The 14,927-nt window shown below is 42.3% G+C and overlaps 1 protein-coding gene across 8 annotated transcripts in view; it reads left to right on the forward strand.

The window, feature by feature from the left end:
• glsb (glutaminase b) overlaps positions 1-14,927 on the forward strand; it is a 63,659-nt gene that overhangs the window by 36,715 nt on the left and 12,017 nt on the right. For 6 of the 8 annotated variants that reach the window (XM_020454159.2, XM_020454175.2, XM_020454183.2 and 3 more), the window contains exons 8-14: positions 2,603-2,635; positions 2,748-2,806; positions 4,717-4,783; positions 9,189-9,239; positions 9,878-10,054; positions 10,940-11,071; positions 14,482-14,574. In XM_020454159.2, the coding sequence (XP_020309748.1) occupies positions 2,603-2,635; positions 2,748-2,806; positions 4,717-4,783; positions 9,189-9,239; positions 9,878-10,054; positions 10,940-11,071; positions 14,482-14,574 (612 nt within the window). The remainder of the gene's footprint in view (positions 1-2,602; positions 2,636-2,747; positions 2,807-4,716; positions 4,784-9,188; positions 9,240-9,877; positions 10,055-10,939; positions 11,072-14,481; positions 14,575-14,927) is intronic. The other 2 variants (XM_020454150.2, XM_020454167.2) reach the window with 1 other exon arrangement.

A 14,927-nucleotide genomic window follows, 5' to 3' on the forward strand; every position in this document is an offset into this window, starting at 1 on the left:
ATGTTGGCCTACCAAGCAGCTAAGTGTATACAGAGTATGCACACACACCCACGGAGGGGCTACACCTTCACATACCTCTACATGGAAACAGGAGCACACACACCACATACTGTACACACACACAAACACACACACTGAAAGGTATATGTTTCTATCGGGTTAAGCCACGCATGGAGTTGATTTGAAAGGTGTTGTGTTACCCTGTCTGGGTGTCCATTTTCTTCCCATGTGAGTTTTCCACAACATTACACAGGCACTGCGAATAGAACAGCTACTCCTGAGCAAGCTGCATTCTCCTCCATTCATTGACAGGTTCATATAATGTGGGTGGGTTCTTTCTGTTTGTACATTTTGTCAGTGAAATGTCAAAATCCAGTGGTTTTGTCTTTACTTGTTGTCTGTGTCAGTTAATAGTTAATAGAACTATGTCTGTGTCCCTCAATGCCCTGTCTCCCTCAGTATATACCCGCATGTGCGTCATATAGTATAGTGTTGAGCTGATTATCCCACTCACAGGAAATATGTTGGGCTTACACACCCCACTGTGTGTCCATGACAACGCCACCGGGGCCACACCCCGACTATGTAACCATGGTTTTGATGGCTTCTTGTGTCTTTTTTGTGTGTATGTTGTTGCATATTTTGCAGACTTAGGAACTGTGGGATATTATGACCACCGCTGCCATGTCGTTGGTAAATTACGTTGGTAATTCTTCTTCCTTTTCTCCCTCCCCCCACCATCCCCACTCATTGAACAAGCCCGGATAGAATAGATGCATCTCTGTCAACATACCACTGTCATTTTTTGTTTGACTTGGTTATGTGTACCGATACATATGTTAGAATGCTGTCTGGAAGCAAAGTATTTTTCTCTGAATATATGAAGCAGGTTGAGTTCAATAGTCAATAGACATGCATGCTTTTTTTGGGGGGGGGCCATGTCTAGCAAAGCCAGTAATAGCAAAGAAATATGAGCATACTAGATCAAGTGACACGGAAGATCGTTTTTTTCCTCCCTTGCGCCTCTCTTTGCTCCCTCTCTACCTCCTGCTCTTCTGTTTAGTCTCCCAGGCGATCAACACTCCATGCTAATAAGCCCTCCTGATCCCCAGAGCTGTTCACAGGACACGTGTTAGCCTATAATACATACACACACACACACTGCACGGCAATAAAATAAGTGTTAAATAGGGCTGTGACGGACATGGAATTTTGGATGAAAATCATTTGGACAGCCAAATGACTGCAGTCTCTCTGTAATAACCGTTCAAATAGGAAGTGTGATTTGTTGATTCAACTGACATTACATGAAATACATTCCATTGCATGAGCCACATTTTAAAGCTGCAATATGTAAGCTTTTGGGCGACCCTACCAAATTCATAAAGAAGTGCTAGATCTGTGCTTCTGTGACTTATTTCTTTGCTTCCCGTTCTTAAGTTTTGTTTTTGCGTCTTTTACTATACACTATATTTGCTTGTTTTGTCACATATAAACTGAAATTAGGAGAACGATTAGAATTTTAGCAATCAGGAAATGGCAGAGCGACTTTTGCATAGTGCATCTTTAACATCAATTCAATGAACATTCTACATTACCATGGAAATTATTGCGTCACAATACCAGGCAGCTATTACGAGTGTACCCATGAGTTTACCAGGCAAATAGGTTATCAATAAAACGCCACAATATGGTGCCGAGTGTACAATTTGACTGCTCGGGTGAAAGGAAACCCCAGGCTCCTCTAAAACCATTGACAGGTAGCTACGTGCCACTTTCAAAGGATTGTTAAATAAATGTTGCAACTGTTTTGGTTTTAATATCACCTGTTGAAGAGCATTTGAGAACTACTAATTTCCGATTATTCCATGCAGAACAATTGCGCACATTTATCTCTATCAGAGTTATGCAAGTATGACCTATTGCCAAGGTTAGATGTTCCAAGCACATTTATTCATCGTCTGCTACAACACCTTTCTTGCTTCAGCAAGGGGCAAAAAAAATTATTGTTAAGAGTCCATGTTATGGCAGAAACGGACTCAACCTGCACGAATGCCCAGCCGTCCCGGCTTCAGTCAGCTGTTTGTTCCCCCTCCAAAAATATTTTAAGAATGTGTATATATATTCTATTTTTGAATGGTTATGATGGTTATTCTTCATCCATAACCATTGGTTATATGGTAACCATGACCGTCGGTTACACGGTTATATGTAATTGTGCCAGCCCTAGTGTTACATTTATATACAAAATGTGATTATGACGGATCATCTCCTTTTAATTTGATTCCAACCAAAGCCCACGCATTAACTGTCTTTTTGTGTCTATTGACTCTATAAATTCATTATACTTCTCTCTGTAACTATTTAACACCCTTCAGATTCTCTTCATCCATGTTGAATTGTGTATGTTTGTCTAGGTTTCACCGAAGCTCAGTTAACTTTGCATTTATAATGCATTAAACTGATCATATTTTTTGTTTTTGTGTATGACAGTATTATTATTTAAACCAAGGCTTGTGTTTTCTTGCTACTTTCATTCTGCTGTAAATATTTTCTCTTTGTCCAACAAACTTGACTTAATACCTTTTCTATTACTTTTCAGCAGGGAGCGAGCAATGCTGAGAAGTTTGACTATGTAAGTTTAATACCACATTTTGTGCATTGTGGCAGCTGTTTGGAGTTGTATTGGGTATTTTGTAATATATGTTAGAAAAAAAGTTTAACTGACTCCGTTGTTTCATTTCCAGGTCATGAACTTCCTGAATAAGATGGCAGGAAATGAGTATGTAGGCTTCAGCAATGCCACGTAAGTAGAGAGTGGCACCCTATTCCCTACAGTGCATTCAGACTCCTTGACTTATTCCACATTTTGTTAAGTTACAGCTGTATTCCAAAATGTATTAAAACATTTTTTCCCCTCCTCAATCTACACACAATACCCCATGATGACAAAGCAAAAACGGATTGTTAGAAATGTTTGCACATTTTATTAGAAATAAAATGTATTACTGAAATATCACATTTACATAAGTATTCAGACCCTTTACTCAGTACTTTGTTAACACTTTTGGCAGCAATTACAGCCTTGAGTCTTCTTGGGTATGAAGCTGCAAGCTTGGCACACCTGTATTTGGGGAGTTTCTCCCATTCTTCTCTGCAGATCCTCTCAAGGTCTGTCAGGTTAGATGGGGAGCGTCGCTGCACAGCTAGTTTCAGGTCTCTCGAGAAGTTTGGCGGTGTTCAAGTCCGGGCTCTGGCTAGGCCACTCAAGGGCATTCAGAGACCTGTCCCGAATCTACTCCTGCATTTTGTTGGCTATGTGCTTAGGGTCGTTGTCCTGTTGGTAGGTGAACCTTCGCCCCAGTATGAGGGAGCAGGTTCTCATCAAGGATCTCTCTGGACTTTGCCCTGTTCATCTTTCCCTCAATCCTAACTAGTCTCCCAGTCCCTGCCTCTGAAAAACATTCCCACAGCATGATGCTGAAACCACCATACTTTACCGTAGAGATGGTGCCAGGTTTCCTTCAGACGTGACGCATTGCATTCAGGTCAAAAATGCCAATCTTGGTTTCATCATACCAGAGAATCTTGTTTTTCATGGCCTGCGAGCCCTTTAAGTGCCTTTGGGCAAACTCCAAGCAGCCTGTCACACACCTCTTACTGAGAAGTGGTTTCCGTCTGGCCACTCTACCATAAAGGCCTGATTGGTGGAGCGCTGCAGAGCTGGTTGTCCTTCTGAAAGGTTCTCCCGTCTCCACAGATGAACTCTGGAACACTGTCAGACATTGGGTTCTTGGTCACCTCCCTGACCAAGGCCCTTCTCCGCCGATTGCTCAGTTTGGCCGAGCGGCAAGTGGTGGTTCCAAACTTTATCCATTTAAGAATGATGGAGGCCACTGTGTTCTCGGGGACCTTCAATGCTGCAGAACATTTCTTGTACCCTTCCCCAGATCTGTGCATCGACACAATCCTGTCTCGGAGCTCTATGGACAATTCCTTCGACCTTATGGCTTGGTTTTTTTTCTCTGACGTGCACTGTCAACTGTGGTACCTTATATAGACCGGTGTGTGTGCCTTTCCAAATCATGTCCAATTTAATTGAGTTTACCACAGGTGGACTCCTATCAAGTTGTAGAAACATTTCAAGGATGATCAATGGAAACAGGATGCAGCTGAACAAAATTGAGTCTCATAGCAAAGGGCCTGAATACTTATGTATTAAAAACAGAAATAGCTTATTTACATTTTTTTATTTTTTATTAACTTGTTTTCACTGTCATTATGGGGTATTGTGTGTAGATTGACGGATGAAAACATTTTATTTAATCCACTTCAGAATTCGGCTGTAAGGTAACAAAATGTGGAAAAAGTCAAGGGGTCTGAATACTTTCCAAATGCACCGTATACAGTGCACTATGTGGGCCCTGGTCAAAAGTAATGCAGTAAATAAGTAATAGGACGACATTTCAGACGCCATTTCAGATGCTTTGTGTGGCCTCCTCCTTTCCGGACACTTCTCCATTATTCATTATTGTTTAGACTGCAGGCATGCAGTCTAAAGTCTGGATGTTTACAGAAGTTAATCACAGTAGGCTCAGGATCTCATTTGGAAGAGGGTTTTTAATTATGACGGCAATGAAGGAATGTGGTGAAAGAAAACACACCTACTCACATGGGTGTAGACTGTTAACTGTTGTTGTGTTCTTTGTTACGCAGATTCCAGTCGGAGCGCGAGTCAGGAGACCGGAATTTCGCTATCGGCTACTACCTGAAAGAAAAGAAGGTCAGAACCGTGATGCTATCTCTCCCTCATCTTTCCACTTCCTCTTATCCTCCCTGTTCTCTTACTTGGCACTGTTCACTGTTCCCATTGTACAACTCACTAAGTTGGAGAGCTGCCTTTACGTTTAAATTTGAGTCATTTAGCAGACACTCTTATCCAAAGCAACTTAGTTAGTGCATTCATCTTAAGATATTGTAGCTAGGGGGGAAAGACACATATCTCAATCATAGAAAGTACATTTTTTAAAGTTAATTAGCTAGCAGCAAAGTCAGTGCTAGTAGGGGGAAAGTATTTACAGTTGAATTCGGCAGTTTACATACACTTAGGTTGGAGTCATTAACTAGTTTTTCAACCACTCCACAAATTTCTTGTTAACACACTATAGTTTTGGGAAGTCTATGCATGACACAAGTAGTTATTCCAACAATTGTTTACAGACAGATTTATTTCACTTATAATTCACTGATTCACAATTCCAGTGGGTTAGAAGTTTACATGCATTAAGTTGACTGTGCCGTTAAACCGCTTGGAAAATTCCAGAAAATGATGTCATGGCTTTAGAAGCTTCTGATAGGCTAATTGACATCATTTGAGTCAATTGGAGGTGTACCTGTGGATGTATTTCAAGGCCTACCTTCAAACTCAGTCCCTCTTTGCTTGACATCAAATGAAATCAGCCAAGATCTCAAAAACAATTGTAGACCTCCACAAGTCCGGTTCGTCCTTGGGAGCAATTTCCAAATTTTTTATTTTATTTCACCTTTATTTAACCAGGTAGGCTAGTTGAGAACAAGTTCTCATTTGCAACTGCGACCTGGCCAAGATAAAGCATAGCAGTGTGAGCATACAACAAAGAGTTACACATGGAGTAAACAATTAACAAGTCAATAACACAGTAGAAAACGAAGGGGGGGTCTATATACAATGTGTGCAAAAGGCATGAGGAGGTAGGCAAATAATTAAAATTTTGCAGATTAACACTGGAGTGATAAAAGATCAGATGGTCATGTACAGGTAGAGATATTGGAGTGCAGAAGAGCAGAAAAGTAAATAAATAAAAACAGTACGGGGATGAGGTAGGTGAAAAGGGTGGGCTATTTACCAATAGACTATGTACAGCTGCAGCGATCGGTTAGCTGCTCAGATAGCTGATGTTTGAAGTTGGTGAGGGAGATGAAAGTCTCCAACTTCAGCGATTTTTGCAATTCGTTCCAGTCACAGGCAGCAGAGTACTGGAACGAAAGGCGGCCAAATGAGGTGTTGGCTTTAGGGATGATCAGTGAGATACACCTGCTGGAGCGCGTGCTACGGATGGGTGTTGCCATCGTGACCAGTGAGCTGAGATAAGGCGGAGCTTTACCTAGCATAGACTTGTAGATGACCTGGAGCCAGTGGGTCTGGCGACGAATATGTAGCGAGGGCCAGCCGACTAGAGCATACAAGTCGCAGTGGTGGGTAGTATAAGGTGCTTTAGTGACAAAACGGATGGCACTGTGATAGACTGCATCCAGTTTGCTGAGTAGAGTGTTGGAAGCCATTTTGTAGATGACATCGCCGAAGTCGAGGATCGGTAGGATAGTCAGTTTTACTAGGGTAAGCTTGGCGGCTTGAGTGAAGGAGGCTTTGTTGCGGAATAGAAAGCCGACTCTTGATTTGATTTTCGATTGGAGATGTTTGATATGAGTCTGGAAGGAGAGTTTGCTGTCTAGCCAGACACCTAGGTACTTATAGACGTCCACATATTCTAGGTCGGAACCATCCAGGGTGGTGATGCTAGTCGGGCATGCAGGTGCAGGCAGCGACCGGTTGAAAAGCATGCATTTGGTTTTACTAGCGTTTAAGAGCAGTTGGAGGCCACGGAAGGAGTGTTGTATGGCATTGAAGCTTGTTTGGAGGTTAGATAGCACAGTGTCCAAAGACGGGCCGAAAGTATATAGAATGGTGTCGTCTGCGTAGAGGTGGATCAGGGAATCGCCCGCAGCAAGAGCAACATCATTGATATACACAGAGAAAAGAGTCGGCCCGAGAATTGAACCCTGTGGCACCCCCATAGAGACTGCCAGAGGACCGGACAGCATGCCCTCCGATTTGACACACTGAACTCTGTCTGCAAAGTAATTGGTGAACCAGGCAAGGCAGTCATCCGAAAAACCGAGGCTACTGAGTCTGCCGATAAGAATATGGTGATTGACAGAGTCGAAAGCCTTGGCGAGGTCGATGAAGACGGCTGCACAGTACTGTCTTTTATCGATGGCGGTTATGATGTCGTTTAGTACCTTGAGTGTGGCTGAGGTGCACCCATGACCGGCTCGGAAACCAGATTGCACAGCGGAGAAGGTACGGTGGGATTCGAGATGGTCAGTGACCTGTTTGTTGACTTGGCTTTCGAAGACCTTAGATAGGCAGGGCAGGATGGATATAGGTCTGTAACAGTTTGGGTCCAGGGTGTCTCCCCCTTTGAAGAGGGGGATGACTGCGGCAGCTTTCCAATCCTTGGGGATCTCAGACGAGATGAAAGAGAGGTTGAACAGGCTGGTAATAGGGGTTGCGACAATGGTGGCAGATAGTTTCAGAAATAGAGGGTCCAGATTGTCAAGCCCAGCTGATTTGTACGGGTCCAGGTTTTGCAGCTCTTTCAGAACATCTGCTATCTGGATTTGGGTAAAGGAGAACCTGGAGAGGCTTGGGCGAGGAGCTGCGGGGGGGGCGGAGCTGTTGGCCGAGGTTGAAGTAGCCAGGCGGAAGGCATGGCCAGCCGTTGAGAAATGCTTATTGAAGTTTTCGATAATCATGGATTTATCAGTGGTGACCGTGTTACCTAGCCTCAGTGCAGTGGGCAGCTGGGAGGAGGTGTTCTTGTTCTGAAGGTACCACGTTCATCTGTACAAACAATAGTACGCAAGTATAAACACCATGGGACCACGCAGCTGTCATACCACTCAGGAAGGAGACGTGTTCTGTCTCCTAGAGCTGAACGTACTTTGGTGCAAAAAGTGCAAATCAATCCCAGAACAACAGCAAAGGACCTTGTGAAGATGCTGGAGGAAACCGGTACAAAAGTATCTAAATCCACAGTAAAACGAGTCCTATATCGACATGACCTGAAAGGCCGCTCACAAGGAAGAAGCCACTGCTCCAAAACCGCCATTAAACAGCCAGACTACGGTTTGCAACTGCACATGGGGACAAAGATGGTACTTTTTGGAGAAATGTCCTCTGGTCTGATGAAACAAAAATAGAACTGTTTGGCCATAATGACCATCTATGTTTGGAAGAACATAAAGCAAGCCGAAGAACACCATCCCAACCGTGAAGCACAGAGGTTGCAGCGTCATGTTTTGGGGGTGCTTTGCTACAGGAGGGACTGGTGCATTTCACAAAATGGCATCATAAGGAGGAAAATTATGTGGATATATTGAAGCAACATCTCAAGATATCAGTTAAAGTTAAAGCTTGGTCGAAAATGGGTCTTCCAAATGGACAATGACCCCAAGCATACTTCCAAAGTTGTGGCAAAATGGTTTAAGGACAACGAAGTTGAGGTATTGGGAGTGGCCATCACAAATCCCTGACTTCAATCCTATAGAAAATTTGTGGGCCGAACTGAAAAAGCGTGTGCGAGCAAGGAGGCCTACAAACCTGACTCAGTTACACCAGCTCTGTCAGGAGGAATGGGACAAAATTCACCCAACTTATTGTGGGAAGCTTGTGGAAGGCTACCTGAAACGTTTGACCCAAGTTAAACAATTAAGGCAATGCTACCAAATACTAAAAAGAAAGGAGGACCAAGGCACTCTTCATATAATTAATTAAAATGCCTTTTAGTATGGCATGTTTTTTTTTTAACGACGCATTTCGGCTGCATGGCCTTCGTCAAGGGGGGTACAAAAAAAAGGAATACAATGTCCTCTTTAGAACAGCTTTTCCAATTAGCCCTAATTGGAAGAGGGAGTGGTTACAAAATTGATTGGACACGCCTAATACTAATTGAGTGCGTGTAAACTTCTGACCCACTGGGAATGTGATGAAAGAAATAAAAGCTGAAATCATTCTCTACTATTTTTCTGACATTTCACATTCTTAAAATAAAGTGGTCATCTTTCTGACCTAAGCCAGGGAATTTTTTACTAAGATTAAATGTCAGGAATTGTGAATTTGAGTTTTAAATGTATTTGTCTGTGTATGTATACTTCTGACTTCAACTGTGTTCATTTTGATTTAGGAGCTATTCCATCTTTCCCTAATAAGGAGTAACTAAACTTAAGCCATCTCACTCTCTCGCTCTCTCTCTCTATCCAATGTATAGTTTAAGATTGCTGAAATACAGAACAGCACATCAGTCATGTCAAAATATATTGCGTGGCTGTAATCTGTCTGTTTATATCCCCCCCCCCCCTCTCTGCAGTGTTTTCCTGAGGGGACAGACATGACGTCCATTCTGGATTTCTACTTCCAGGTACGTACAGACAGACGGCCCACAACTACACACTGCCAGTGGAGGGAGAAATGGGGAGGGGCGGGCTTATGGTATTGGCTAGATTGTGAATCCCCCCCTCTCTTTCTGGGTCTGGTGACTGTGACTTTGTTCATGTGCTTCTCTGGCTGAGAAGGGAAATGTGTGTAATGGGATAGCTGTGTTGACGTCACATCCCTTTGGGTGTTGACAACCTTCCTCTCTGGTGTCACGCTGACAACCCACTGACGTATAGGCTCCGGTCATGCTGGTCCTTTGGTAATGTTTGCCTTGGCCCACTGAGAACTCACATAACCTGGAGCCTTTCCTAAAACCATAGAAGGACAAGAGAGAGGAGTAGTTGTACTGGGTACATTATATTCTATCCATTTACATGTACTTTGATTATAGTATATGGTTTTCATTCTCCGTGCATACACTCTATTTTGATTATACTGTAGTACGTTTTCATCCAGAGTGGGGGCAATATTGGGACGGGAGAATAATTGAGTACGCAATGCCCTAGGCTCACGCTTGACTGTCATATTTATTCTGTGTGCATGTTCTATATTAATGTATTTCTACCTCTATTACTGTTTGGCTTGATCTTAGATTTGTGTTGTAACTGTCTGTCCCTCCAGCTATGCTCCATCGAGGTGACCTGCGAGAGCGCCAGCGTCATGGCGGCCACCCTGGCCAACGGCGGCTTCTGTCCAATCACGGGCGAGCGCGTGCTGAGCCCGGAGGCAGTGCGTGACACGCTGAGCCTCATGCACTCCTGCGGCATGTACGACTTCTCTGGCCAGTTCGCCTTCCACGTGAGTATACTGTACCTCGCCGCCATAGCTCATATAGCACCACAACACTGCTGTATATAAATGTTCCATAGTCTCCCGTTCTTTATCTGCTCTGACAAAAAAATAGCTTTCACCTGGCCTGGTTTTTTTTTCTTCAGAAAAGTGCAGATGAAAGAGAGGAGACAAGAAAAGGAAGCCATTTTACACTATTGAGATGCACCTTGAGTGTCAGTCCACAACCATTGACTTTTGTGGTCCAGTTAAAGCACAGCTTATTCTGCCCAATACTGCCACTCTCTGACAAAATCTGCCCTTTCCTCCTGCCCAATACGACCCTTTTAGTCCCATCCAGCCTGTCTCTGCCCCACAATGTCCCCAATTGCCCTCCACTGGGCTCCAGTCGCTGTCCTTGCCAGAACAAACCAGGTCAATATTCTACCTATAGCTCCCATGGAGGATTATCCAATCAGATGTTGTGCGATTATCCAATCAAGTATTCCCACGCATGATAGGGAGACACGTGATCGTATACAAATGTAAACAAGGTTTGAAATGGTTATGTATTAGTCAAATATTATATCTGTTTTGGCTTCTTGCGGTCAATTTGCAGTCTACAAATTATTCCCCAGACCGTCCTCAAGAAAAAATTGGCCCTGTGGCTGAATCTAGTTGATCCCTGCCTTGCTTTCACTCTGTGTGTCTGTCTGCCACTCACTCTTAGTGTGTATAATGCCCTGGGCCTGTATTCACCTTGAGTCTCAGAGTACGATTGTTAATATTGGATCACTTTTGTCTTGGATCATAATGAATAAGGGGAGCTGATCCTAGATAATGCACTACTTACAATTTGGGCCCTGATGTCCACAGAGTTGTGGGTAACCTCTCCCTGTGTCTTTGTGTCTATAGGTGGGCTTGCCAGCCAAGTCGGGCGTGGCAGGGGGCATCCTTCTGGTGGTGCCCAACGTTATGGGCATCATGTGCTGGTCTCCTCCACTGGACAAGCTGGGCAACAGTGTCAGAGGCATTCAATTCTGCACGGTACGGGGACACACTGACAAACACACATTGACACCTCCGAATAGACATACTCAGCCCCCCCCCCCCACACACACACACACATTACTATTACCACCCTCACACATGATCATATTTCTGCTTATTATATATCGCCCTCTCCCGCTCTCTGAGCCACCGCTACATGTTAATCTTTCTACCATCAGAAATGAGCTAGCCTAGCCAAATAGTCCTCCTGGAGCATCTGAGCCTCATAGAAACATCTTATTTAGTACATTTCCTGCTACAATTCAAACTTTATTGTTCCTGCAAGGAAACTCATTGTGCAGACGAGTACATGGACATAAAACAATTTCCCAAGTTGGGATCAATAAAGTAACACTCTACTCTCTACTGTTTACTATTCTCAAACGGGTATAAAAAAAATTGGATGGATGCTAGTTTCTGTTTGCGCCAACTAAGCTGGTTATGGCATTTCACACAATGGTATGCTGTATGACTTGTTGTTGCATAACACGATTTATAAATGGTACATACTATATGTAGATGTATGTTTTACTTGTGATGTCCCATAGTGAACTAGTAGGTGCGTTCTCATTGAGGCCCAGTCACTGGCGGTGGGGTTACGTACAGATACAGCTCTGAGCCGTAGAGAGAGGCCCCACGCTAGTCTGCTCCTTAATAACAAAGTGATGATTGATTAGATCGCATGGCTGGAAAACAATGCCAGGGATCACTGTCAACATGTAGTTGAAGAACGCCAATGTTCTTTAACACTAGAACTGCCATAGGCCATCGGCCACTGACGTTTTGATTTTGTTTATTAAAAAAAAGCAACCTCCTGCTCCTTCCCTGATTTTTATTTTATTTTTATATATTTTTTTTTCAAAATGTTTGTAGTTTGCAATACTCATTTAAAAAAATCATAAACAGAAAATGATTTAGATCCTTTGCTCAGCCAGGCGCTAATGAGTCTCTCTCTCTCCTCCACTGAATGAATGACATAGAGATGAATGGGTGATAATTATGCACTTTACTTCACAATTGAATTCAAAATTAGGCCTAGCTGAATGACAAGGAGGGAGAAGAGGTTGATTTAATTTAGAACAACAATAGTGCAGTGATGAGTTTATGCCTATTTATCAGCATTGTGGCATGTTTAAACCAAATAATTTGAATACGTGCCTTGCGGGTTGATATCATTCTCTTTCATGTTTTACTTTCTAAAAGAAGCTGTTACTGTTTTATTTACTATTACTCTATTGCTAATCAAATGTATTGTAAGGGAAACGAAAACATGCTGTTGCATTAGGCCTTGCCAAACATTAGGCACTTTGCCAAACATGTCCTTGATTCTATCCTTGATGTCCTTGATTCTATCTTCCGAGGGGAAGCAAACAATGCCAGTCAGCCTGCACAGCCGGCTCATCAACTATACCAAAACTAATTTCACATGTAATAAGAGTTAGCCTAAAGATAAGATTAAATTGACAATAGACTGAGTGACAATATTATCAGTTGTCAAATTTTTCATGAAGAGATTGGCGCAGCTTGAAATTGACAGATGCAGGGAAAGGAGCATCACTTTATCAAATCCTCATTCAGTCACATGCAGGTCAAACGTTTTGATTTCTATATAGTATCAGAAAGGCATAGTCTGCCGTTTATGACAATTACTGTTGTCAAATAAATAAATATTTCCAAATATCCCTTTTTTACAAGAATATCTGGGTTGTCTATACTTTCAGCACATGGCCAGTTGTGAGGCAGCTTTGCTCTGTCTACTAAAAAAAGACTAGTAACATAATACATTAAAATATGCTATTGTTTTATACATTTTCTTATTATCACAATGTTTCTTTAAACCTGCAAAAACTCAATTATAATTTCGTTCTGATGGATATAACTGTTTTTTTTTTTCATTTTTATTTATAGACTAGAGTTTAATAGTTTTTTAGTATTCTAATATTACGTAAGACCTTCATAAACACAACCAAATTATGATTCTTCCGATAGCATATATGAAATGTGTTTATTAGACTGTTAGAATGCTGATATTTCATTGGCTGGAAGGAGGGTCCATCAAGGCCAGGTGTTCTCTAGCTGATACTTTTAACACCAGCAATTCTGGTGTTAACCCCTCTAGGGTATGTGGGACGCTAGCTTCCCACCTGGCCAACATCCAGTGAGATTGCAGAGCGCCAAATTCAAGTACAGAAATACTCATTATAGAAATTCAGAAAAGATACAACTATTTTACATAGATTTAAAGATCAACTTCTTGTGAATCCAACCAAGGTGTCAGATTTCAAAAATGCTTTACGGCGAAAGCATACCTTACGATTATTTGAGAACATAGCCCAGCAGACAAATCATTACAAACAGTAATGAGCCAAGTAGAAGAGTCAGAAATAGAGATACAATTAATCACTTACCTTTGATGATCTTCATATGGTTGCACTCAGAAGACATTAATTTATTCAATAAATGTTCCTTTTGTTCGATAAAGTCTCTCTTTATAGCCAAAAACCTCAGTTTTGTCCTCGCGTTTTCTTCAGTAATCCACAGGCTCAAACGCAGTCACAACAGGCAGACAAAAAAAAATCCAAATTGTATATGTAAAGTTCATAGAAACATGTCAAACAATGTTTATATTCAAACCTCGGGTTGTTTTTAGCCTAAATAATCGATCATATTTAGACCGGACAATACCGTTGTCAATATAAAAGGTAAACAAGAAAGGCACTCTCTAGGTCGCACGCATGAAAAAGCTTTGTGACACGGCATGGTCCACTCAATCAGACTGCTCGTACTCCCTCATTTTTCAGAATACAAGCCTGAAACAATTTCTAAAGACTGTTGACATCTAGTGGAAGGCATAGGAACTGCAATTTGAGTCCTAAGTCAATGGATACTGTAATGGCATTGAATAGAAAACTTCCTACTTCCTGAATGGATTTTTCTCAGGTTTTCACCTGTCAAATCAGTTCTGTTATACTCTAGACACTATTTTAACAGTTTTAGAAACTTCAGAGTGTTTTCTATCCAAATCTACCAATTATATGCATATCCTATCTTCTGGGCCTGAGTAGAAGGCAGTTTAATTTGGGAATGCTTTTCATCCAAAATTCCAAATGCTGCCTACCCTAGAGAAGTTAACTTTACCTACTCATGTGACCTGGCATTGCCACTAGACCAATGGTTAGCGTCACCGGCTTCTGCACATAACATGTACGGACATGTCCGCATGGGATCGAATCCCAGCCCCACCGCTATTCTGATTCACTCTAGAGTTTATATTTTTAGTCCGAGCTCTCTCTTTCTGTTTCTTTCACCCTCTATCTCATTCGCTCTCTCTTGTCTGTCTTTTTCTCTCTGTGTCTCCCTCCCTCCCTCTGTCGGAACATGACCCTCTCTGATTCTATGCGTTCCAGGACCTGGTGTCTCTCTTTAACTTCCACAACTACGACAACCTGAGGCACTTTGCCAAGAAGCACGATCCTCGCAGGGAGGGAGGTGACCAGAGGGTGAGTACACATAGAAACAACCATCCCCTTCACACACACACGCACACAGATGCACCCCTCTTCCATTGTTACCACACCTTCCCAGAATGACATAATGTGCCTGATTTAATGGTGCTAAATTGGCTGTAAGCCGAGTATCTTAAGGGTTGCTAATGAGAGTTCCTAAAGAAAAATTGCTGCCCTAGTTATTTAGATAGCCACAGTACACTCTAATTTATTGACATTTGGATTATGTTTGTGGATATTTGATCATTTTAGGTATATTTTGGGGAATTTACTTGTTTATCTGGTTTGCCCTTTTGGAGGGGGGGGGATTGTCATTTAATTTGAGTTAATCTCAAGGTCCGTAAACT

This window comes from Oncorhynchus kisutch, linkage group LG2 (assembly GCF_002021735.2).
Source record: "Oncorhynchus kisutch isolate 150728-3 linkage group LG2, Okis_V2, whole genome shotgun sequence".
NCBI lineage: Eukaryota > Metazoa > Chordata > Actinopteri > Salmoniformes > Salmonidae > Oncorhynchus > Oncorhynchus kisutch.